The 27,414-nt window shown below is 41.2% G+C and overlaps 1 protein-coding gene and 1 long non-coding RNA gene across 2 annotated transcripts in view; one reads left to right on the top strand and one right to left on the bottom strand.

Moving 5' to 3' along the window:
- The window catches only part of grik2 (glutamate receptor, ionotropic, kainate 2), a 350,655-nt gene that overhangs the window by 239,909 nt on the left and 83,332 nt on the right, over nt 1–27,414 (bottom strand). Inside the window, exon 5 of the mRNA XM_085421989.1 lies at nt 9,930–10,111. Within this exon, the coding sequence (XP_085278115.1) occupies nt 9,930–10,111 (182 nt within the window). The remainder of the gene's footprint in view (nt 1–9,929; nt 10,112–27,414) is intronic.
- Nucleotides 1–27,414, top strand: part of LOC146658376 (uncharacterized) — a 52,209-nt gene that overhangs the window by 1,885 nt on the left and 22,910 nt on the right. The gene's annotated exons all lie outside the window — the stretch shown is intronic.

Below are 27,414 nucleotides of genomic sequence, written 5' to 3'. Positions count from 1 at the left end.
AAAAGTTCAAAGTTGTTCTGCGAGATTGTTTTATGATCTATTAGATGAATAATTACTATAACGCCTTGCCTCAGTTGTTCTCTTCTGCTCCCAGCATCAACAGTGAGCAACAGCCCTAGCTAATAGTAGCCTAGAAATAGAGTCAGCTAATCACTGATGTTAACAAACAGCAGACATTAAAGTAGCATATAAGGATCAGCCCATGTACCAAACTCTATATAAGGACACCAAAGCGCTGATGTGGTTTCAAATTTTTTTTTACCAGTGAGAATCTGACTGTGTAAGCAAGCAAAAACCAGCCAGCTGCTAAACTGGACATCAAGCCCTTTGTCTGCGTTAGCATCACCAAAGAAAAAGCTGCACTGGACTAATAAAGGCTCTCTAGCCAAACAGATATTTGGGGGTCAGCTCAGCACAGCATTTAATCTACATTTGTATGTACAGTCATGGCCAAATGTTTGGAGAACGACACAAATTTTGGTTTTCACAAGTTTGTTTTTATGATAACAATTTGCAGAAGGTTGAGAAGAGTGATCAGATGAAATGCAAAGTCCTTGATGCTTAATCCGAACAAACCCATCACCACTGCACTTCATCGCTGCCATAGAAAGACCTGCTGAGATCTTTACAATAATCTTCTCATTAACTCAGTGAGAATGTTGATGAGCACAAGGTTGGAGATCATGATGTCATGCTGACTGGATGTGTTAAAAGGAAGGTGATGCTTGAAATCATTGTTCTTCATGTTAACCATGGTTAGCTGCAAAGAAACACGTGTAGCCATCATTGCGTTGCATAAAAACGGCTTCACAGGCAAGGATGTTGTTGCTACTGAGATTGCGCCTAAATCAACCATTTATTGGATCATCAAGAACTTCAAGGAAAGAGGTTCAGTTGTTGTGAAAACGGCTTCAGGGCACAAAAGAAACTCCAGCAAGCACCAGGGCCGTCTCCTAAAGATGATTCAGCTGCAGGATTGGAGTGCCGCCATTGCAGAGCTTGCTAGGAATGGCAGCAGGTGTGAGTGCATCTGCATGTACAGTGAGGTGAAGACTTTTGGAAGGTGGCCTGCTGAGGTAAAGTCATTTTCTCTGATGAAGCCCCTTTCCAATTGTTTGGTGGCTGTAGCTCAGGTGGCAGAGCAGGTCAGCCACTAATCAGAAGGTCGGTGGTTCGATCCCAGGCTGCCTCCTGGCTGCATGCCAAATATCCTTGGGCAAGATACTAACCCCATGTTTGCCTACTGTTGGTGGTCAGAGCGCCCGGTGGCGCCGGTGTCCGGCAGCCTCGCCTCTGTCAGTGTGCCTCAGGGCAGCTGTGGCTACAATGTAGCTGCCATCACCAGTGTGTGAATGGGTGGATGACTGAATGTAGTGTAAAGTGCTTTGGGGTCCTTAAGGACTAGAAAAGCGCTGTACAAATGCAGGCCATTTACCATTTGTTTGGGGCATCTAGAAAAAAGATTGTCTGGAGAAGAAAAGGTGAGTGCTACCGTCGGTCCTGTCTCACCCAACAGTAAGGCATCCTAAGACCATTCATCTGTGGGGCTGCCTCTCATCCAAGGGAGTGGGCTCACTCACAATTTTGACAAAAAACACAGCCATGAATAAAACATCCTCCCACAGGAACTTCTTCCAACCATCCAAGAACAGTCTGGTGAGGAACGATGCCTTTTCCAGCCTGATGGAGCACCGCCCCATAAGGCCACAGTGATGACTTAGAGGCTCGGAGAACAAAACACTGAAATTTTGGGTCCATGGCCAGAAAACTCTCCACACCTTAATCCAATTGACAAATTGTGGTGAACCCCAAAGAGGTAAACAAACATGACATACAAAAACCCACTAATTTTCACAAACACCAAGCATTATTACAAAAGAATGGGTCACCATCAGTCAGGCCCAGAAGTTGATTGACAGCATGCCAGGGCGAATTGCAGAGGTCATGAAAAAGAAGGGCCAACACTGGTCAAATATCGACTCTTTCAAAAATGTGATGTAAATGACAATAAAAGCATTTGAAACGTATGAAGTGCTTGTAATTAATAATTATAATACATCACAGAAACAACTCACACAAAGATCTGAAGCAGCAAACTTTGTGAAAACTAATATTTGTGTCACTCTCAGAACTTTTGGCCATGACTGTATGTATTTATTTACTTACATGATATGTTAGCTGAACATTTCAAGGGTCAAGTTGCTTTATTAGCTAATTTTATCAGCTATTCATTACCAGGTTCAGGCTAGAAAACACTACATCTAACTGAAAATGCCTTTCGTTTTGCTCACTGAATGCATAAAGCCAAATGTTGATACATTTTTCCATTAGTAAGTTGTGTTTTGAAAAGAAGTAATATATTTGTAATTGCTAGTTGCATTCAAAGGCTTAGACAAAGACAAAGAGCATAAAACCTGGATATCTGAAATAGAGCTTCTACTAATTCATGGTGAAAAGAGTTAGTATGAGAACAACCCTTGAAGAAATGCAAGCATGTCCAACTGATCATGCATAGACCCATAACATGTTGGACAGATGTTATATCCCATCTGGCCAAGCACCCCTGAAAGTGTGAGAAGGCGTGGTAACGTGCAGAACACAACTCCCACAAAGAGAGGACAAGACGCTTAATGTTCTTTAAATAATGTCACGGCTTTGTAGACAAAGCAGGAAGACATATTTGTATGTGAGCTGCAGACTTCCACATTATGATCTTGTTAATAGTTTTACATCTTCACTGCATACAAAAGAATTACTCATGACAGATATATCATTACATCTATGTCTGTACAGGCTGTGAGTCATGGTAGTGTAAGGAGTGCGGAATGAAAGTGACTGGACTGTTTCAGTTTCTTGAAGCTGTCGTCTAAGAAGCTTCTTCAGTTCTAAAACCAAATGGTGAGAGTCCCAGGTATTTAAATCCTATGGGGATTGTCCCTTAACCTCCTAAGACCTGAACTCTTCCACAGCAGCATTTTTAATTTCTCTTTGATATTTGGGCTGATTGGGACCCGATGAATGTAAAAACAAAGAATTACCAGATTTTTCTTTTTACCTTATTTTTGTTTTTAAGAAAATTAAGAGCCACATATGAGGATATTTGTTTAAAATGTTGATAGAACAGTAGCAGTATAATGTCCTCGTACGTGGATATCAGTCCCATGTAGAACATAATTGAGTATTTTGAGTATCGGCAGCACGGTGGCACGGTGGTTAGCACTGTTGCCGCACAGCAAGAAGGTCCTGAGTTCAATTCCACCAAAAAAGGAGTGGCTCCGTAAGAAGCATTTGAAAGTCCTGGAGTGGCCTAGCCAGTCTCCAGACCTCAACCCCATAGAAAATCTGTGGTGGGAGTTGAAAGTCCGTGTTGCTCGGCGACAGCCCCAAAACATCACTGCTCTCCAGAAGATCTGCATGGAGGAATGGGCCAAAATACCAGCTACTGTGTGTGCAAACCTGGTAAAGACCTATAGTAAACGTTTGACCTCTGTTATTGCCAACAAAGGTTATGTCACAAAGTATTGAGTTGTATTTTTGTTATTGACCAAATACTTATTTTCCACCCTGATTTACCAATAAATTCTTTACAAATCCTACCATGTGGATTCATGGATTTTTTTTTCACATTCTGTCTCTCACAGTTGAAGTGTACCTCTGGTGCAAATTACTGACCTCTGTCATCATTTTAGGTGGGGGAACTTGCACAATCGGTGGCTGACTAAATACTTTTTTGCCCCACTGTAATTGGTTAATCCAAATTGCCCATAGGTGTGAATGTGCGAGTGAATGTGAATGGTTGTCTGTCTCTGTGTGTTGGCCCTGCGACAGACTGGCGACCTGTCCAGGGTGTACCCCGCCTCTCGCCCTATGACAGCTGGGATAGGCTCCAGCGCCCCCCGCGACCCTGAACAGGATAAGCGGATGCGAATGGATGGATGGATGGATGGTGATGTCCACATATGTGGACGCCAGGTGCTAGGAGGTTAAGAGGGTCGTTGACCCACTTTTGAGAATTTGTCTCATCACATAAGCCAAGTTGTGATAAAGGTGTGGGTCATTCTCAGCAGAGGTCTGAGGTGAAACCACTGTGAGCCCTTACCTCATCCCATCATGTGACCTATTGAGATCATCTTGTGCAAAATGTGAGTGGGCATTAAGGGCCTAGAAAGGGATCTCAAAACCTAATTGTTGTTCCATTTGTCATTCTTTTTTCCCCCAAGTTGGTGTCAGACCTTCTTTTCTCTCCATATTCACTGATTTGATGAAGGCGCAGTTGGGATAACCACATGTTGTAAGGGCTTTCTTTGCAGCGTCTGCCTGGTGTTGTAGCATCCTGATTACTCCTAAATTATCTGTCCATGAAGCCAGATAACACACACCAATGAGTTAAACTGCAGGAATGTCTTAAAGACATAAAGACCTGGATGGCCGCTAACTTTCTGCTTCTTAATTCAGATCAAACTGAGGTTATTGTACTCGGCCCTGAAAATCTTAGAAATATGGTATCTAAGCAGATTCTTACTCTGGATGGCATTACCTTGGCCTCCAGTAACACTGTGAGGAACCTTGGAGTCATTTTTGACCAGGACACGTCCTTCAATGCACATATTAAACAAATATGTAAGACTGCTTTCTTCCTTTTGTGCAACATCTCTAAAGTTAGAAATATCCTGTCTCAGAGTGACGCTGAAAAACTAGTTCATGCATTTATTACTTCCAGGCTGGACGACTGTAATTCATTATTATCAGGAAGTCCTAAAAACTCCCTGAAAAGCCTTCAGTTAATCCAAAATGCTGCTGCATATTTTGTTCATACTTCATTGGCTTCCCTGATAAATCTAGATTCAAAATTTACATTTTTATAATCACCTATGAGGTCTTGAATAATCAGTCCCCACCTTTTCTTAAAGACCTCATAGTACTGGATCACCACCACAGAGCACTTTGAGACTGTTGTGCTTCCTTGGGCTTTTAAAAGTAGAATGGGACCAAGAGTGAAAACAGATATAAGATCCCTTGAAAAATTATATAATGAAACTTGTATGTTTTGGATACTTCCTAAATCAATATATGAAAGTGATGAGAAACGAGTAAATCATATAAGCCTTATATGATTCACTATATGAAGCAAGCTAAGGCTGACGCAAGTCTTTTCCTATTTCTTTTCCACATGGGTTCAGCCTCCAATCCGCTTCTGTGGAACCAGAACATTTTAGGTCTGCTTTTAACATTGGGTTTAAAACCACAACGGACTGAGTGTTTCTTCTTCACTCAGATTTTTTCACTCACTCAAATTATTTGTTTTCTTTGTATTATCATAGAGTCTTTACCTTACAGTATCAAGCACCTTGAGGCAACTATTGTTGTGATCTGGCACTAAATAAATAATAATTTATTTAATATAAAATATTATATTATTTAGTTTTTTAAATATAACAAAATCTGGTCAGCGGGGAAAATTTGGTTTGCATCAACTCCATTTTCTATTTTATGCTGAAGTTAACATGAAAATGAGACTTCTGTCATGCTTATACTCAGTATGACTCAGTCTCCCCTCGCCTGCTGTAACAGCCATACATTCTACTGGGAAACAAAATTCAGCAGTGGTAATAACACCTTTACAAAAGTAATGTGTTTCCAAAAAAAGAACCTCTACTCTGTATTATTCTGTTATGATCCGAACTAACTGTGTGGCTATTGGGTTTGGATCATCAGGAGCTGCTTGTATGTGTCTGTGCTGTGTGGTGATGACTGTATACTCCATTTGGGATTACCTACTCCGGTACATAAACAAACCACAGACTACAGCTGTGCACAGAGGATGTATAAGGGGACAGGAAGGGATGATGCTGCTGCTAACAGGTGAGAAACCTTGAGAAACACTCCACAGCTCAGTCTGAAAACCAGCCCAGCCTCAGTGGAGACTCACATAGTACAAAATCCTGGATGTGCCAGAAATGTTTTTCTTTGGGGAAAAGAAAACAAACTAACAGAAAAACACATTCAATGAAATGAAAGTAGCTGTTACACATCAGTATTAACATGATTAGAAGAAGAGTCGCTGATATTTCTGGAGTACTTACATTACATTTAGATTAACTTAGATTTAAATAACAGTCCAATCACATTTTTTCTCAATCAATTGAAAAACGCAAGAACAACCAAAAACTAACATAACTGGACATTTGTCAAAGCTGGGAAGGCTCCTAAAGAAAGCTCCAGGTGATCCAGGAGAGAAGGACAAACTCAGTGATCCCGTACGTGTCAGGGGTATCAGAAAGGTTGAGACACTGTCTCTAAACACCACGTCTCTCTGGTTTTTGAACCCAGAAACACAAACTGGAAGTATTGGTTCCATGGGTATTTGGACACCTTCATTGCTATGAGTACTTATAACTAATTGGTGAGTCACGTAATGAGAATATCAGACGCTCAAACCTTTCATTACTTGTCATTAGCAGTGATTCTTTCTGACATTATTAATGAAAGGCAACCTTGACCTTCCCCAGCAATCTAGCAGTATGACACTGATTAAAAACCCTGGGAGAGTGACAGAGAACAGGAATTGAATCGTGTCGTCCTCAATATTTTATAAATCTTTCAGGCAGGAGAATTATGAATGCTTGTTAAGTGAGTTACCACAGTCCTGCAGTTTAATTCAATTCTGTGTTATTTATATTAACAGCTGCTTTAAGATGCCGGCAGCACCAGTCTGTTTTTACACTGTAAAATCTAATATTCTGTTTAATTAAACATATTAAGCAGACTGAACTCAGTTTTTATCAATTTGTTATTAGAACTCAGTTTAAGTACTTTTTTTCAAAGAGCTGATTAACTCAGGTTATTTGAGTTGACTTAAATTAACTAAGTAAGCTGGAAATTTTTGCTTCTCATTGTGGAAGGATAAAACGATATGGTTTGAAAATGCCACGTCACTACCTTCCTCCTCCCTCGCAGTGTTGCCAACTCCTCAGTAAGGAAAATCGCTATTGGCTGTCCTAAAAGTTGCTAAATGATGTACGTTGTAGTAGAGAAACATAACATCATGTAAGGATGAGTAAAAAACGTTTATTTAGAACTACAGATTACATTTCTTTTAGCAATTATTGTTTTTTTTAATGTCACAATTCCAACCCTGCTCCCTTATCCGGGCTTGGACCGGCAAAAGTGACCCGAAATAGGCGCTCTGGTGGAGTTACTTTGTGTGTGTGTTTAAGTGGTTTTAAACCTTGTGATCCACAAAACAGCATAACAGTAAAAGAAGAAATGACTGCAGTACAGTCAGTGCAGGAGCAGCGGCTTCACTCATTCGCTCATTCATTTGCAGTTTGGAGGCATTGGTCCAGTGCTGGCTGGATGTCACTGATAGATAAATATATAAGAGAGTTGGGTTTGATTAGTAGAATCTTTAGTGTTTTACTGATTGAATAATTACTTAGAATCCTGCTGACATATCGGTACAAAAGCTGAGTGTCTGCAAAACGAGCAGCTTCCCCCGACTGCTTTTACCCCGTCAGATAGGTGCACATCTGAATTTGAACTGAAAATTGAATCTTTACTTTGAACATGTTAAATATTCTCATGTTAAACTCTGTGAACTGCTAAGACAGATTGCCCTCTCTTTTGGGAAGTTGGCCGCAGCCGATTGACCGCAGACTGTGGCTTCCTGGACGGGGGGGTCAACCAGTGCTTTAATACAATATAATCATAACTAAAGTTTTTTGGCTGTGATTCCTCAGAGTGGATAAACAAACATGATAACAGGAGACTGCAGTTAGATAAGAGATGAATAAATATTGCAGGGCTGAGTGAGTGAGGGTTGAAATATTGAACCAGAGCAGAGTTGATGATAGGACATGTAGAGAAGGTCGCTAGCTGTCGACAGCAGAGGCGTACGCTCAGTTGAACTGAGCAGAGTCCAGTCTGTGCAAACTACACTGGAGCAGAGTCTCAGACCTACAATGGGTTACAGGCCTGAAAAGCAGAAGCGGTGAGGTTAAAGGTTATAGACTAACATACAACAGGGTGGATGAGAAAGAAAGGCTACAGGTCCAGTGAAGAGGAGGTGGGCAGTGTGATAAACCTTCACCGTTTCACTTCTATAACTGATTAGAAATGTATTAAAATGTGTTTCTTATTTTGTATTTCTTGTAGCCATGACATGTTTCACAGTTCCTTTCAATACCTACTTTATTTTAACTCATTTGGATACCATAAGTTATCCAAACTTTTTCAAAATGACCTTCTTCAAAATTAAATAATTTAAAAGTTTCATTTAAGTAAGTGTAGGTTAGTGTTGTTTGTCATACCTGTTGCTTATTATTGGGTCTAAAATACATTTTATATTTACAAAGTAAAACAATAAAACTTCATCTTAAATGCTTTTTTTTGTCAAATCTTACAAACTAGGCAAACAACCAAACTTCTAGAGATAACTTTTTCGGGTTGTTTGACACAGTGAAAATGACCCACTCTGGCAGTTTGTGGAGTGGAACTGTGGAATGGGTCTGCTGTCGCAGGCTAGCGAGCCTGGAAGTGGAAAGAGATGAAGTGGTTGAGAGGTGCCAAATTCCACCATTCCCGCCTCCCTCCACTGAGATGACCATCTCACAGCCCTGGATGTTGCTGCATTGCAACAGTGGTTTGCAGATGCCCAGACTATAATAATAATAATGGATTGCATTTATATAGCACTTTTCAAGGCACCCAAAGCACTTTACAATGCTACTATTCATTCACTCTCACATTCACACACTGGTGGAGGCAGCTACAGTTGTAGCCACAGCTGCCCTGGGGCAGACTGACAGAAACAAGGCTGCCATGTCGTACCATCGGCCCCTCTGGCTGTCACCAGTAGGTGAAGTGTCTTGCCCAAAGACACAACGACCGAGACAGATAGAACTGGGGATCGAACCAGCAACCTTCCGGTTACAAGCTCATCTTGTAACCGGTCGCCCAGGACTACAACTTTATCCTAATGCAACACTGCCCAAAAGCAATGCAAAGAATTTGAAGTGTGGAAATACTGGAACCGGCTCACAAACATCAATACCGTTTTAAATACATCAAAATAAACTATTGTTTACATTGTGATGGCTGCAGTTACAGCCACACATCGTGGGTAGCATCTACCAAACATCACAGCGCTACAATAGAAACTCTTACATCACACTACACTTATATTTGTCTCTCTTTAAATATAGGATTTAATTTACAGGATAGTAAAGAATTGGTTTTGGTTTAGAATTAATTTATTTCTACAATCACATTATACTGTATTCTCAGTTTATTTGCACAATGACGTAAACTAGCACCACTGAATGAACAATGGGCTGTGAGGTCATTTCCTTGATTCTGTGTTGTGCCATCCGCCTCCCCAGAGGTTGTTTGGTTTCTCCGATGTATAACTCCTGGGAATCCTCCTGGCACTTAAGAGTGTACACTATGTTACTCTATTACCGATCAACAAAGCTGCAGTCAGCTGAGACTGAAGAAGTCCCCTGATGATGATGATTCTGAAAACATCCAGATGAACAGAATCAACCTTTTGGGATAGTTTCAGTCAGGTTTTTGTGTGTTTGCCCCCTTTTTGTGTCTTTGTGGGCTGATCAGTCACTATTTAAGTTTCCCCTTTGTCTCGTTGGGGTAGGTCAGTTTGTTTGGGGTGGCAGTGTTGTTTGTTGAGTTCAGTTACTCTGACATCTTTTATGGGCCCAAGATTTAGATTTTTTGGTTTAATTTAAGTTTGTTTTTCGACTCTAAGCTGTGCCTGACTTTGCTTTACTGCTCGTCCATCACAACATACAAGTTGAAATTGCAGGACAGACTTATTTTAAACTGTTCAGCTGTTACTCAGTTGGTTAGGAACTGAGAGTTTTTGTGGTTATTTTATTTAGAAGAGGACAAAATACAACAACAAATATTCGTACCTGCTTCAGTATCCCAGCAGCCATTTCGTGGCCACAGTCAAAGATAATATGAAACTCCTTTCCCCTTTTCATCTCCTTTAAGAGTGGCTTTGCATCCTTGGTTTCTGCAGGCAGCTGCCGAATCTTTAACCGGATGTTGTACCGTGAAGGCGCCTTTATAAGCTCTTGCAAACGAATCAGACCTGTGAGAAAAAGCAGAAAGACAACACACATTTGAACAGTTTTGTTCCTCCACTATTTGCGGACGTCCATGAGGACGATCTATTTTCCAAAAGGACATTTTAAATGTATGTATCTTTCCACAATAACTGTGGTTACAACTTTATCTAATTGATTTGGCAGCAGCAGTTATAATCAGAGCAAGAATAAGAAAGCTGCAGGGATGTTTCTATTGGCAGTTCTTTCTAGTGTCGTGCATTTCTCTTCAAAATCTTTTTCTTTCAGCATCGTTGTATTTCCCTCTCAGTCTCTCTGTCTTTCACAGTGTATCAGCCCACATCACAGCAGGATCAGTGTACTTTAATCCAAACACCACATATATTCGTACACATCAGTACTGCGTGTAACAGTCTTCATGCATCATGAATGAAATCATAAATGTCATACAGTACATGTAAATTCAACCAGTTTTCAACTGAAGCATAAACATCTCTTGTTTTTCACATAATGAAAACATGTTTGGCGTTTTCAGGACATCTGATTTTGTTGTTGTTGCCTGAAGTTTTGGGGCACTTTTGTGTTCTTCATTATTACTGTATTACTCTGGCAGATTATTTATTATAATTATTATTACCCATCCATGCATCCTCTCCTACTTATCCAGTCCAGCCTCACCCGGCTCCCATAGGATGACAGGCAGGGACCTGACAGATCAGCAGCTTGTTGCAGAGCTAACACAGAGAGCCGGACAATCATTCACCATCATATTCAGAGGCACCGATCAAACAAACAGCACTAACTGCTTGTCTCTGTACTGTGGAAGTAACCCGGAGTTTTACAACATGCATTTCAACTCATAACAGCAAAGTCTGGTAGTTATCCACTCAAGCTTCAGTTTTGTTGTATTTTTATCAGTTTACTTTGTCAAGTGCTGATGAACGTTTCTGTGGAGTAAAGAGTTTACTTAAGAGAAAAGCTTTTTCACTGAAACAGAGCAAATCTGCAAGATATCATGATAGAAAAAGGTTTTTAATAAAGGGTCTTTTTAACATTAATGGTAACGTATACTCAGAGTCGATCACTCCTCATTAGAATGATACAAGCATTAACCCCACGGTGTGAAGGGTTAGCTAACAGGGACAGAAAGAGCTGAGTGTTAAATTGCTATACGCTGACACAGCACAGTTTCAGACAGGACGCTTGGCTTTGGTATGATAACAGACTTTATTGTGTCAGTTAAAGCAGACATCAGTATGAAAATAAACCATCCCTGGTCACAACTGTAAGGTAGCACCTTGTGTTAGAGGGGTCTGGGTTGATAATTACAGCTGCTTAGATAAATCTGAACCAGTTACAGGCTGTTTCCAGTCCAGTCGATGTTGGTTTCTTTCAACCACAACCATAATTCTTCTGAACATTAACCAAGTACATTTTGTGCTTGGTTATGCCAAATTACTTCATTTAATATGTATGACCTGCTTTCTTTCTTTCTCTCTGTTGCCCACCTGTACAACCTGGTGTAAACAATTCCAAATATTAGGCTGCTATCCTGAAGAAGGGGCTGCAGAGCTGGAGTTAAGCAAAGAAGTAAGAACCTTTGGGAATGTGAGACAATGAGATGACTGGGCGTATGTATGTGCTTCACAGAAACATGGCTGCTTCCACAGTGCAGCAGCACCTCACTTCAGAACTTTTTGGTCAGATAGAGATGTTCATTTGAGTGGCAGGAACAAAAGATTAAAACTGTTAGTTACTGAAAGTCATGCAATCCTGCATATGTTACTATGAAGGAAGATTTCTGCAATATTGCACTGATAGCTTTTACAATACCTCCACATTACTTGCAGAGGCAATTCTCATTAGTCATTGTTATTGTTGGCTTCTTGTTTAATGACAGCCTGTATCCATAAAGGCTTTTGCGAGTTTGACAATTGAGACTTAAAGACCCTTCAGGACTGTTTTGAATCTACATGTGGAGAAGATATCATCTGTTTGACTGGATGGATCACAGACTATATTAAATTTAGCAAAAATACCACTGGAACTGTATGTTGCCTGTGAACAACATCCTTGAAAGAGTAGTTGTCAAACAGCTAACAGATCATCTGCAGAGGTTTATTTGAAGAGTTTCAGTCAGGTTTCAGAGCTCAGCACAGCACAGAAACAGCTTTAGTGAAGGTTACAAATGATCTTCTTATGGCCTCTGACAGTGGACTCATCTCTGTGCTTGTCCTGCTAGACCTCAGTGCAGCATTCGATACTGTCGACCATAATATCCTATTAGAGCGATTAGAACATGCTGTAGGTATTACAGGTACTGCGCTGCAGTGGTTTGTATCATATCTATCTAATAGACTCCAGTTTGTGCATGTAAATGGAGAGTCCTCTTCACACACTGAGGTTAATTATGGAGTTCCACAGGGTTCAGTGCTAGGACCAATTCTGTTTACATTATACATGCTTCCCTTAGGCAGTATCATTAGAAGACATAGCATACATTTACACTGCTATGCAGATGACACCCAGCTCTATCTGTCCATGAAGCCAGATAACACAATTCAATTCAAATCAATTCAATTTTATTCATATAGCGCCAAATCACAACAAAAGTCGCCTCAAGGAGCTTCATAGATACAGAGAAAAACCCAACAATCATATGACCCCCTATGAGCAAGCACTTTGGTGACAGTGGGAAGGAAAAACTCCCTTTTAACAGGAAATGGTAAATGGCCTGTATTTATATAGCGCTTTACTAGTCCCTAAGGACCCCAAAGCGCTTTACATATCCAGTCATCCACCCATTCACGCACACATTCACACACTGGTGATGGCAGCTACATAGTAGCCACAGCCACCCTGGGGCGCACTGACAGAGGCGAGGCTGCCGGACACTGGCGCCACCGGGCCCTCTGACCACCACCAGTAGGCAACGGGGGAAGTGTCTTGCCCAAGGACACAACGACCGAGACTGTCCAAGCCAGGGCTCGAACCGGCAACCTTCCGATTACAAGGCGAACTCCCAACTCTTGAGCCACGATCGCCACGACCTCCAGCAGAACCAGGCTCAGGGAGGGGCGGGGCCATCTGCTGTGATTGGTTGGGGTGAGAGAAGGAAGACAGGATAAAGACATGCTGTGGAAGAGAGACAGAGATTAATAACAGATATGATTCAATGCAGAGAGGTCTGTTAATACATAGTGAGTGAGAAAGGTGACTGGAAAGGAGGATCATTCAAAATCCTGCTCCTCACATACAAGGTCTTAAATAATCAGGCCCCATCTTATCTTAATGACCTTGTAGTACCATATCACCCTATTAGAGCACTTCGCTCTCGCTCTGCAGGCCTACTTGTTGTTCCTAGAGTATTTAAAAGTAGAATGGGAGGCAGAGCCTTCAGTTTTCAGGCCCCTCTTCTGTGGAACCAGCTTCCAGTTTGGATTCAGGAGACAGACACTATCTCTACTTTCAAGATTAGGCTTCAAACTTTCCTTTTTGCTAAAGCATATAGTTAGGGCTGGACCAGGTGACCCTGAATCCTCCCTTAGTTATGCTGCAACAGACGTAGGCTGCCGGGGATTCCCATGATGCATTGAGTTTTTCCTTTCCAGTCACCTTTCTCACTCACTATGTGTTCACAGACCTCTCTGCATTGAATCATATCTGTTATTAACCTCTGTCTCTCTTCCACAGCATGTCTTTATCCTGTCTTCCTTCTCTCACCCCAACCAATCACAGCAGATGGCCCCGCCCCTGCCTGAGCCTGGTTCTGCTGGAGGTTTCTTCCTGTTAAAAGGGAGTTTTTCCTTCCCACTGTCGCCAAAGTGCTTGCTCATAGGGGCTCATATGATTGTTGGGTTTTTCTCTCTATGTATTATTGTAGGGTCTACTGTACTGTGTGTTCTTCTAACCAAGTGGTGGTGTAGAAGGTCCCTGAACATAGATTATTTCGATGACCCTCCACACTACTTACCTGACAGGCAGTGGTGCACTTTTTCTAAGAGACTTTTTCAGCATGGGGGCATATTGAAGAAATCTTTCATATTTCATGAAGTGCCTCTTTACAATGCCACACATCTGTCTGGCAGAGCATTCTCTGTCCTCTCATGTTAACATTTTATTTGAATCTCAGCTGTTAACATGCATTACCTTCAAGCCACGTTATTGCACTGCACTGTCCACTACATTGTACCGCTACACTGAGCTGCTTTAATTTGTCAGTGTGTCATTTACATGAATTTTCTTTTTAGCTTGAGATATTTAGATATTTGGTCATATTCTTTTTTTGCTGAGCTACATTTTAACTACTGAAACAAAGAGATTTTCATAGTGTGATTGGACTGGGAGTGAGCTGTGCTGCATACAGGGTGTCGTTATAGTGCAGACTTGTTGGCTTGACTCAGTCTGTGCTGTGTGCTGGCAACGTGCCATTATGAACTAAATCAGAGTTGATGTCTGGCACACTTCTTATTCAGATATCAAAAAGCATGTGATAATAGGATGGCTAGTGGCACAGAATACAGATTGCAGTCTGGAAAATGAGGGTGGAATTTTTTCATGCATGCACATTCAAACTTAATGTGGAGAACCAACAACAGTCTATGCATTTACTTTTTGACAATACACTAGATAAACTAAACTAAATCACAGAATATAACTAAATGCTATAATAAAAAGTGGATTTAGAGAAAAAAATAAATTAAAACTAACCTGGGTCTGTGTTGTGTTCATGCTATAAATAGTCACATTTTGATCAAATCTCTGTGACACCTGCACAAAAAAGGAAAAAACCAGAATAGCTTCATTCTAATTTGTGATCTGTCACAAATATTGGAAGTCCCCATGGACCTATATTCCAACCTCACAACTGTTTTAATATGGAGCTATTTTCATTATCATACTCTAAGTTTTTACTTTACATTGGTCTCATTGCTCATTAAGGAAAAGTTAATTTGTAAAAATTATTCTTCCTTAACTGTATCTTGAACTTTTTTCTTTGCTTTAAATGGAGGAGTGTTTAATTATTTAGTGTTATTAGTAGTAGAAGTAATATTGTTGTTGTTGTTATGACTATTCAACTGTACACTGGAACACTGAAACAAGTCCTGAAAGCTAAAGAATAACAAGTTAATGTATAGAACAAATGTGCTGTGTTACTAACATGTGAAAATAAAACTGCTCTCATGTAACTAGTTAGAGTATTGTTGATCACACACTTCATAGACCATGAGATATTTAAAAAAAAATAAACCAGTGCTCGCATCTGAAAACATACCATTATATTTGGTCTAAACTGGTGCAGCAGTCTTCTGGGCCTGTGCCCACAGTCTACTGTCTCCAGCTGTTTGCCCTGTGGCATTGTTTGTTTGTGCATGAATGCAGTGCTCGGTGGGAGAGCAGTCTGCAGGCGCTTCAGCAACCAATTGCTAGCTTTCATTAAGTCAAACATGATGTCACACACTAATGATAATACCCCCGAGTGTTGACCTGTGAGACACTGGCCATGTTCCATTTAACCAATGCAAGACAAAGTGACTTCTCTACTGTGGTTCACAATCACCTCAGCTGGCTACAGAAACACTAGTGGGTACCTAAACCACATTATGGAGCTTTTTCCTTTTACTATGGCTATGAGAAAATCATCTTTCTACAAAAAAAAAAAGACTAAACAAATCTATAGATTGGCCATGTGATTGTAATTGAGAAAAAAATGAATGTATTTCATGTGAAAATGATAGGGAAAGTTCACACTGGGTTACATCCTCAACAGGAGCTGGCTGAAAAAATGTGAAAGCAACAAGTATAGAAAAAACAGACACACACAGAGACACAGGAGGTGGCTGGAAGCAGGTAGTGTTGGAGGGTCTCTGCTCAGATAGCTGCACATCTGAACCCAGAAAAGTGTGGTTGGATGGAAATATCCAGTCTGTCCAGTTTGAAGTTGACCTTATCAGAGCTTTAGTAATAGCAACCCTCACATTATATGTGATCAGTTGTTTTAGAGACTAACCTTGGCCGACCTGAGTGCCGTATGAAAACATCTCTGTGCTCTTTGTAGTTTGCATATAAACCAAATCTGGACACAGATGACATATGTAGTATATGGTAAATGGTCTGATTCTATATAGCACTTTTCTACTCTCCCAGAGTACTCAAAGCACTCTATATAACATGCCTCATTCACCCATTCATACAAGCACTTCTAAACTCAAGTGCAATTAATAAACATTAAGCAATTTGGGGTTAGTATCTTGCCCAAGGATATTTGACATGCAGACTGGGGGAGCCAGGAATCGAACCACCAACCTTCCAATCAGTAGCTGATCTGCTCTACGACCTGAGCCACAGCCACCCCTACAGTATTTACACTATATTCAAAAGCCCTAGTTCTGGCCTACCCTGACGCCCAACAGTCCTTCATTGTGAACACAGATGCCAGCAATGTAGGCATTGGGGCTGTCTTGTCCCAGCAGATTGGAGATGGAGAATGTGTTGTGGCTTATTTCAGCCGTGCATTGGGTTGAGCCAAAAAAAACTACTGCATTACTCGGCGCAAGCTGCTCGCTGTAGTTCTGGTAGTACAGCACTTCCGTCCATACTTGCATGGCTGCCGCTTCCTCCTCCACATTGACCATGCATCCCTAACCTCTTAAACTTCAAGCACCCAGAAGGCCAGGTGCCCCGCTGGTTGGAAGTGCTCCAAGGACGTCCCTGTGCAGCAGTTGAGTGTCATTATTCCCAATGACAGGAGGAATGAGGTCAAACAGCACTGAGCCAGCAGCAGGAGGCTGATGAGGGCCTACCACAACCTTGAGCTTCAAAAAGGCCTCATGTACCAGAGGTGGCAGGCCCTGGACAGGGTAGAGACCTCCTACAATTGCTGGTGCCCCATTCGCTACGTCCCCAGGTGCTCAAGCTTGTTCATGGCTCAGTGGGAGCAGGGTACTATGCTAATGCCAAGACCCTCCATTGTCTCAGTGGGTGGCTTTACTGGCCTGGGTGCCAACGAGATGTGGAGTTGCACATGCATATCTGTACAGCACAAAAGGGACCTCTCCTGCAGCAGTATTTGGTGAGGGCCCCTATGGAACGAATAGGAGTGGATATTTTGGGGCCATTCACCATTGTTGAGTTGGGGAACCAGTATGTACTGATGACCATGGATTATTTCACATATTGGCCTGAGGTGTACACAGTGCCAGATCAAAGTGCAGCTACAACAGTGGAGAAGCTGGTGGAGGAGAAATTTATCCACCTTAGGGTCCCTGCTGAGCTCCACAGTGACCAGGGGTGTAACTTTGAATCTAAGGCCTTTGGGCAGGTCTGTCAGTGGCTTGGGTTGGAGAAGACAAAGAAACACTGCTCCACCCTCAAAGCGACGGCCTGGGCAAGCGCCTCAACCGCACCCTGGCTACCCAACTGGCCATCCTAACCAGCCAACACCAACGTGACTGAGACTGGCCCTTTGGTCCTACAGAATTGCTGTCCAAGAGTCCAGTCAGTGCACACCTGCTGCCCTATTGTTTTTGCAGGATCTCTAAACACCAATGGACTTGGTGTTTAGGCCCTGAGCCTGAGATTGCTGGTGGGCAAGAAATGGACCCTGAACTTTGCAGTCATTGGCAAGAGCCTACGGAAGTCATGACAGTGTTATCTGAGGTGGTGTACCTGGTACGCATGCATGGCTAGGGGCACATGGTAGTGTTGCACCAGGACAGACTCTCACCATATCGCCCACTTGCCTCACCTGCTGTTGGGGAAAGGGGTGGCAGCTGTACCTCATGTCCTGATCAGAATGACTCTCCCTCTGCTGGCCTCAATCGGCCTGCTCGCCTAAGGCAGGCCCCCAGACATTTGAAACACTTTGTGTAGGGTCATGGGGTTGTCAGGGACAACTAACTCTTTCTAGCTCTGATGTGTGCATCAGTATAATCGGTATACCGGGAAATCGTGCATTGACAAAAGTTCCCTGCAAAGTGTGATTAAATGCGTTATTTTTTTTAACACATTATGTTTTTTTAACCAATTTGTTAAATTCCCAGCCCTTAAATTCCTAGTATTAAGTTCACTTTTGGCTGTTTTGGAGACGCTTTTCAGTTTGCCACACTGTCCCTGTCCAGATGAGTCAGACAGAAATGCAAATTTCCATCTCCCAGCTGGAGTTTCATTTATCTGTTACTACATAGTCTGATTTTTGTTGAGCCTCATACTTACACAGGTAAGTCAGTCTGCAAAGGTCATCTGGAAAACTATGTCACCCTGGCTTAAATCTTATTATCTGAATACCACAAGTTGACACACTCTATAGATCTATGATGGAGAATCAGTCCTGTTGTAGGCATTACCTCTTCCAACAAAGAGGCTGTCTACAGTTTGATGATGGAACCACCTGCTCAGCATCTCCAAAGTTTATTTCTTGTTTATTATTTATTCATACAAAGTAATGTGGTATTTGGTATAATTGTATCAGCCTGGTGCTGGCTGTAATTGCAGATGAAGCAGAGCAGCAGACAGCTTGAGTGGTTTGGGCTCACAGATGGTACCAGTGGTCTTTCTTCAGAAGAACTACCACAAATGATGAGTCCATCTCACCACCTTGACTGATACTCTTCTGCACTGCACAGAGGAAATCAGCTGACCAAAGTTTGTTCAGTGCTGTCTAACGAAATATATATATTTCATATCTTCTATGCTGACAGATATTTTTCTCTTGACAGGCTCTGTAGAGGTTTTGACAAAGCAGAGAAAAATACTATACTTCCCCAAAAGGGCATCTGATCCATCGTCAGAGGCAGCAGGTAAACCATCCAAAGCTAAAGAAGAAATAGTTGTGAGTCGTAGAGTTTAATGTTCTTTTTACAAAAGCATAGGAAGAGGCCCCGAGGCAAACCCAGGATACACTGGAGAAATTGTATCGCTCTGCTGGCCTTGGAAGGCCTTAGTGTTCTCCTGGACAAGCTGGAGGAGGTGGCTGGGGAGAGGGAGGTCTGGGCTTCTCTGCTTAGGCTGGTGCCCCTGTGACCTGGCCCCGGATAGGGGGAAGAAGATAGATGGATGCATGTTGTACATAGTTATTATAAAAAAGGAAAAAACAATGGAAGAAATTGATTTTAATTGTTAGTCTGCTGCTACAATTGCTGACTGTGACCTCAGAGAGCAACTGGTCTGCAAAACTAGAATTGGACTGAGGGAAGGAGCAGTCTTCATCCAGCTTCAAAGAACGTACCCAGGTGAAGTGATGTAGATCAGTGGATAAATGTGTCTCCTTTCAAGTGCAGTCACTCTAAGCACGTCAGTCCCTTTCTAACTACCTGGTTACTTCCTGCCAGTTATTTTGGAAACCATGCAGTAACATGACCTAACACTGTGTCATCTTGTCCCCTCAATGTTGAAGAAGATGACATTTCAAGGAGTCTTAAAGACAAGGGAAGACTGGCAGAGAAAAGAACACTCCGTACCAGGAAAGGCTGCATAAGAAAAACTGTAGCACGGCATCTCCATCGATGTCAGTGAAAGCCTGTTGTGACAGATTTTCTCATCCAGAGTTTTAAACAGCTAGAAAGAAAACTAGACCAGTGTACTGTGATGTTTCACCAGCATCAGGCAGACGCTTTTCCTCCTATTCGTGGTTACATCACCAGAGACAACCAATGCCATCCTCAGGACATCCCCTTATCATGTACTGAACATTAGATCACAGCAAGATTACAGCAAGAGCAACTAAGAGTGTAAAAATCTGAGTATGACTGTTTTTCTGCTTTGTTATTATTAGTGGATATTTTGCATGTTTTGTCATTAACTTTTTACTGTCATTTGTTACTAACAAAGTTCACCAAACTCAGATCACACTCTGTATGTGTTTTCATCTTTATGAGCTGCGCTGTGATTGGAGATCATTTATCTGAGCGGGACCAAACCCTAACCTGCATGGACTGAAAAGCTGTTAAACCTAAACAAGAGGTCCCAGCATATAAGAAAACAAATGTCTTAGAAAGTGTTGACTCAGTGACTTTATAAAAGCTTTAAGTATTCCAGGTAGAGGTTGAAGTCCTTTTCTTATTTATTTTCTAATCACCAGTCTTTCTGTATTCCTCTCAGTTTATTTGTTGCCTTTGTCAGTTCTTTCTCTTTTGGGGCTAATTGTAACCCTGGGTCCCCTGCCATGTTGCTTTGGGTTTTTCAGTGTCCAGTTACTTTTCACTGCTGTTTCATTTTGGTCTCTGTACGTGTGACCTCTGCATGGACTGCTTGTCTTTGTGTTTGTAATCACTGCCAGTTTTTGACTCCTACCCAGCCTGAGTGAATGTGCTGCAGACACAGATGTTTTCATTTTATATATATTATATTATATTTTAATCTTTCATGACGTAAAGTCCAGTGTTTCAAAGCAGGAGCTTTGAAGAATCATCATACTGCCATTAGGACTGTGAGAACATGAGATTTCCACTTATTTACAAGTCATCATTATTATATTAGAAAATAGGAAAAACAAAGACATTCTATTAATAATGCTGTTAGTCAAATTCAATTCAATTCAATTCAATTTTATTTACACAGCGCCAAATCACAACAACAGTCCCCCCAAGGCACTTTATATTGTAAGGTAGACCTTACAATAATACATACAGAGAAATACCCAACAATCATATGACCCCCTATGAGCAAGCACTTTGGCGACAGTGGGAAGGAAAAACTCCCTTTTAACAGGAAGAAATCTCCGGCAGAACCAGGCTCAGGGAGGGGCGGGGCCATCTGTTGCGGCCGGTTGGTTAAATTCAGGTATAACTTGGATACCAACAGCAGCATACCAAAACAATAGCATAATTCACAATCTAACATAAATTATTAGTCTAAGTCATCATTAATAATAAGCCTAATCCTATGCTATGAGAGATGAAAATGACCCTTTATTTGTTTCTCTTTTCTTTTACTATTTGATCTGTGATCAGTGCCCCTCACATTGACAGGATGGAATAACGTCGGAGTCGGAGTGTTAAAGAACAGCTTTGAAATTCTCATGAGCTGCTCGCATAAAAGAAAAATCAACAACATCAACATCATAAAGCGGATATGCCTTCGGCGCCAGCTGTGGGTTCAAGGCTGGAGCCGAACAAGAACTCCCTGATAACGACTGTGTGTTGACTGTTTACTTAGCCTGGCTAAGTACGGATGGCTGCTGTGTTGCCTGGGATTACTCCTTATCCCCTACCCAACCCTGTTGCTGGTCACGTGCTCTATAATGTTGTACTGTGGACATATATGTGCTTTCTGTGCAGAGGAGTTTTTTTGTTTCCTGTTCTCATGCTGTCCTCTACAGCCCAGCATGAGTAGAGGTCTCTTTTTTTCCTCTTGTACTTTCCCATTGTAGTGTACATTTCAGTGTTTTTCTGTAATGCAACCGTTCTCTGACTTGTATCCCCATGTGATGTCTGTGTAGTGTGTGTAAGGTCGGGGGCGGGTTCATTCCACTGCAGGGCAACCTGCCACTGCATGTGGCGAATAAAATTTGAACTTGAACTTGAACTTGAACACTGACAGCCCAGTCCATTGTTGTTGTTGTTGGGCTGTGGTCTATCCTGGGATCCTTGACTGAAGGACAGTCTGCACCCTGGGCAGGTGTCCAGTCCATCATAGTCACAGCCAACATTTGGTTCAAAAATATTAATGTAAACTGAAATCACAGTAGGATTCTTGAATGGAAATGAAAAGGTGCATGTGTATATTTAAGTATCTGCCCCATCAAACCTCCTGCAGGTAAACCTTATTCATGTTTGAAGGTAACAACATGATGCAAAGTGCATTCAGCCTCCATTTTAGTGAATTTTAAAAATGGAAGGATTTTAAAACATCAACCCCTAATATCACACATATTAAAACAACAACACATATGTCAATGTTTTTGATCAGTCTGTTGATTGTGGTGGACACGTTGCTTTTAAAACCAATGCAGTAAGTGACCAATATCAGCACACTGTGCACTGAGACCATGATCCACACTTGTTTGAAGCTTTCTTCTTCTTCTTTGTGGCATCAAAATGGAAGCAGCAGAAACAGCACGAGTTGCTTTGATCTACCAAAAAGAAAAAGCAGAATATCTGAGCTGAAACCAGTCAGGTGAAATGATGAAGATATAAACAATAATTCAATGCAATGTCTCAGGTTGGTTAGTGAGGTGTCTTTAACCCTGTTGTCTTTAGCTAAATGAGTTAGTTCACTTTGTGGCTGGGCTGTGTCTCGGGTTCTGTCATGTCAATTTGGTCACGGATGTCACATGACATGATAAAAAAAACAGTTATCGAGGACACATACGTTTCATAATGCATGTATATGTCTGTATCAATGAATAGAAGTCTGCCATTCTTTGCCATTTTTATATTTTATATTCATACGTGTTTCAGAAATGTAAAAACATGTTACAGTTACACTGACACTGGTTAGTGTAAATGACCTTAAATCGCATCACCTGATATCTAGTGTCATATGATCACAATGTCAAACTTTTAAAAGCTGTATTTCTAAAAATATGTAATTGTAACTATATTCAGAAGAAATGAGCTTCTATCTGTGTCAAATATCAACAGCAGACCTCTTAGACCGTGACCTTTACTAGAGCACAACCACAGAGTTGTAGTAACTGTTACTCCAAATATCTTACGGTAATAAAAATACCTTTTCAGTGCATGGCCTCAAATATTTCTTCACAGACTTGTTGTGAATGCCACGGGCTTTATCTGCTGGTTCAAAGACAATAAACCAAAAGAAGAAGATGATTTTAGTCGTTTTATGTGCATCATGCAGCTTGAATGTGTTGTTTAATGAGGTTGAATAGCCACAGTTACACACAGCAAATAATACTATAATGTTACAACATGCGTTCTATGCAGCATCTGACTGATACGTAAGAAATGCTTCTACAAAATGACCGTAGCAAACATTTGGTCTGAAGTCGTTACACTTTAAATAATTTTACAGAACAAACGAAGATGAAAAAGAAAGTGTATCACTGCAAATGGCAAATGCAAAAGTCACTGAATAACATTCAACTAAATGTCCACAAATGAACCTGTAGTTATACTTTAATGTCAGGTTTATTTTTTTAGAATTTGTCATTTCTTACATTTTGATTAAATGCTTATTTTCATTATATTAGAATGTGCAACGACATTATGGTGCACTGTCAGGATATCTCGTGCCTAATAATAGTATAAATAAGAAATGTATGCAGAGGTAATACTAAGAAGTAGAAGTGATAAATATTACACATAATAAATAAATAAGTCTTGTAGTCAGTGGTTTTTGAGTTCAGTGTTCAGTGTGGATATGGCTGTCGGGTAAAAACTGCTACTTTACGTTTGTAAATGATCAGATGACATAATTGGAATACGATGTATCCAGTTCATGGTCGCAGGAGGATGAAGCCCATCCGAGCTTCCACAGGACAAAGGCAGGACAGGCTGCCTGTTTCTCACAGGGCTAACACAATACATGTGACAGAAAATCCACTGAAATTCTCTTTACAAATTAGGGGTGCAACGATACACAAAATTCACGGTTCGGTTCGATTCGATACTTTGGTGTCACGGTTCGATATTTTTTCGATACAAAAAAATGTTCATGCCTTTTTAATTTGTCATTTATTAAAATTATAAATATATATTTTAACTCAAAAGTACAGTTTTTAAATTTAACCCTAACCCTTGTGCGTGTTTTTTATTTTGACAGCGAATGCGCACCTGCGGACCACTTATGTGCAGCCCTGGTTATTTAGCTCGTCATATCGCAGCCACAGAAATTCTTTTGTCCATGAAACCATAAAGCTGCACTTTCTTTTTGCCTTATAGTCTGATTTGTCATAACTTCTCAGTTTTGTGGTAAGCTTTTCTTTGGCTGTCACTTCTTCACCCTGACCTGTCTTATTTGGCTCAGCAGAACTGAAATGCTTTTACACACGCACTCACATAAGCTCAGCGATTCTCTGCGCGATCAACCTCTCACATGTTTAAGCTGCGGGAGATTTCACTTGTCATGTTTGCATAGTAAGCTAACGATTAATAAGACGATATCAGAGGAATTGGTGCACAAATTATCATCACTCACAGATCGGTGCTGTCACTCTCTATACACAGTTCGCACGATTGCAAAGTGAAAGCAAAAAAACAAGCGCAAATTCAAACGCGATTTCAATATGTCACATATTGACAGTGGCTCACCGATGCCAATGACATAATTACCCAGCTACATTTCTGAAAGAATGCAAAAGCATTGACATATATGTTTCCTACAATAGCCCGACGGGCAGGGCAGAGATAGATTTTGGTAGCCCGACTGAAAAAAATCGCTAGCTCCGGGACGTCGGGCTAGCGATATTGCGAGCCCTGTATCTGATTGAGGAATCACTCATCTTTGGAAAAGAGAGTTTATTACAGAGAAATGTCTCTTTCCAAAATAAAAGCTATACTATCCGCTTCTTCTGGGCTATATTCTCAGCAGCATATTAAACGGCTGTCTAAATGACTCGGCTAAAGTTAGTAGCATGCTTGCTTGTCTGCTTCCACTTGTCTTTGCACTAGGATGATGTAAATGTGCAGTCATATTCGTTGTGTTCCCACTAGTGCTTTCAGGTTAATCTCGTTGAAATGACCTTAACGCCACAACACGGCAAATCTCCGTTAACGAGCTACCGCCGATCGCCCCGTGCATGGGGCTAGACGGCCAACACGTTAACGAGCTAACTGCGCTAACACACTAGTTCCCACCCATGTAATTGAGCATTGCATGGCACATCCAACATACTGTTTTACTTTAGTCCATGACTCGCTTACCTTCAGGGTCATACGTCACATGAAAACCAAAATAATTCCAAACACCAGATCTGAATGAGGGTGGGGGAGGTCCATGTTGCAAGGAGAGCTTAACTTCTGTCTCGCTAGCTTGCCCTGCGCTCTTCCTTCTGACTATGCTGTCTGTGTTGAGCGCTCAGTGGATCTGCGCTCGACAGTGCAGCCTAGGCGGAGTAGTCGAACGCAGATTCACTGAGCGCTCAACACAGACAGCATCGTCAGAAGGAAAATTGATAAAATAAATTACAAATGTTGTATTGTTCGATACATATGCATACCGAACCGAAAGCACTGTATCGAACGGTTCAATATCGATACAAATATCGTTGCACCCCTATTACAAATATATATTTATAAATATTTTTAATTTTTTAATAACAAACAGCTAGCATAAAAAGCTTCTTTCAGATGCTTTCTGGTCTCAGTGTAAGGTGGCTGTGGCCTCACTGCAGCTGCCTGTTGGAAATCCTTTTACTTCTTGTCTTCTCCTAATGTTGACCACCTGCCTGTGATAGCACTGACTGTGGCTGAGGAACAAAAAAGGGCAAACACTTGCCTTCCTCTAATAAGCGCGTTCATACAGAGGTAATCCATGGAAACACTGTAGCCTTCCCTTTTGGCAGACAAATACATTTCTCTAAAATTCTTCTGTAAACAGAACATCATGTGAGAATGGATGACATGGTTTTTCAGGTGACACAGCAGTCCCACAGTGACAAATGAAGCTTCTGTGGATGAACAAACCACCTGAAAAACGAATACAAGGCTGGTATATAAATCACTAATATGTTAAAAGCACATATTAAGGGTTGTTGCTCACCTGTGTTTCTGAGAATGTCAGAAGAAGCTTTAAGGGTCGGGGAGGAGAAAAATCTTTTAAGGACTTTTTAATTTCCAATCCATCTCTGAAAGAACAACAGCAAAAACTACAATGACATGTGAAGGGGACATGTTGATTATTGATGCAGCACTAAACACAGGTCAAAGTATTAAAGCAACAGTGTTTCTCTTTGCACGTCTTAAATCTATCTTCTCTCTATTAATAAACAAACAACATAAAACGTATTAATAAATCAGTCACAAAATACAGTATAGAGGACAGCACGTGTTTACCGCCAGCCTCAGTCACTGATCATTTACAGAATTACAGAGTCTGGCAGTCTTTGCATGATGTAAACATTACTGTGAGTTTCTAACGGCCTCACAGGTTTGCCAGCAGGAAAGAAGGTCCAACAAACACCAGCCTGAGGTTTGTCATGCAGGAGTAAAGGAGCCAGACTTTTTTCAGAACTTAATTTTACATTGATCCTGAGCCGATATGATACAGTTTGAACGAAGCAGTGGAACTAGCACATACTGGCTAAAAATGCATTGAAGATAATCAGGATATTTATTCAGAATCAGGCTGCAAATAACCATTTTACTGCTAATTTAATTAACTAGCAACTTAGTCAGGAGAGAAACTGATATTTCTCTCCTGACAGTAATCACTGTACGACGGCATACTACAATACCTTTGCACAGTAACTAAGCTAGCAGCGTAAAGGTGATAAAACACGTAACAATATCTACAAATGCATCTCAAAGCTGCTTTCTCAACACATAACATCACATTTTCAGTTCTCATTGACACTCACTGACGTATCATAATCTCTCCATTTAAATGGTCTTACCTGTAAACGCTGCCGTATCCACCGGAAAGCAGTGACAATGGATTCTGCAGTCTTCCCATCATCCTGTTAGTGATGCTTCATCTTAATGGATGATAACAAACTTTCTGACCGTCTAGCGGGTATAGAAGACGCCTACCGGCCCACATCTATGGGGCTCATTACTATAATAATGCCCACTGAATGGGCTGATGACACCTGAAGTGGGTGCAATGCAAATAAACGTGTGGTCTTGGTGGGAAACTGATGTGAGACTAGTGCAAGACAAGCTGCTGCTGCTCTGAGATCATTGATCCCCTGTGCACTTTCACTAAAGCACTGGTTCTTAAAATCTTCCTCCATCACTTGTTATTGGCAGCTTAGACTAAATGTTAACTACAGTGATAACAGTTTGCAGTTCTTCACTAAATCAGCCAGGAAGCAGTGCAGAAAGAAGACATTCAGCAAGAATGCAGCAGGCTACATGAGCTTACAGTAAGAACATAATGAATGGGTTCATGTTGACAGGTGGACCTCAGCCTTACAGCCTGACATCACTATAGATTCAATAAATGTTTGACAACTAAGGAGTGCTGTGCATTTAAATCTTAAAATCAGTGGCAGTGGAGTAAGTGTTTGTGACAGATGCATGTACAGATGTACCTGTGTTGATCCATTTAGTGGCTCCGGGATTTATATAAATTCATGAAGTGTTGTAGTAAAGATCTTCTAACACTGTTGCCACTAAAACAATCAGCCTAATTTTCTCGGCCATAATCTTCGTGTTTCCAGACGACAGAGCGAAACTAAACGTGTCTTTGTGCGTCTTCTTTTTGTGTT

The sequence above is a fragment of the Rhamphochromis longiceps genome, linkage group LG11 (genome assembly GCF_057381845.1).
Source record: "Rhamphochromis longiceps isolate RC_006_pf linkage group LG11, R_longiceps_female_GT1.1, whole genome shotgun sequence".
Classification (NCBI taxonomy): domain Eukaryota; kingdom Metazoa; phylum Chordata; class Actinopteri; order Cichliformes; family Cichlidae; genus Rhamphochromis; species Rhamphochromis longiceps.
Note: the sequence above shows the minus strand (reverse complement) of the source record. Positions and strands in the feature narration are given on the sequence as shown.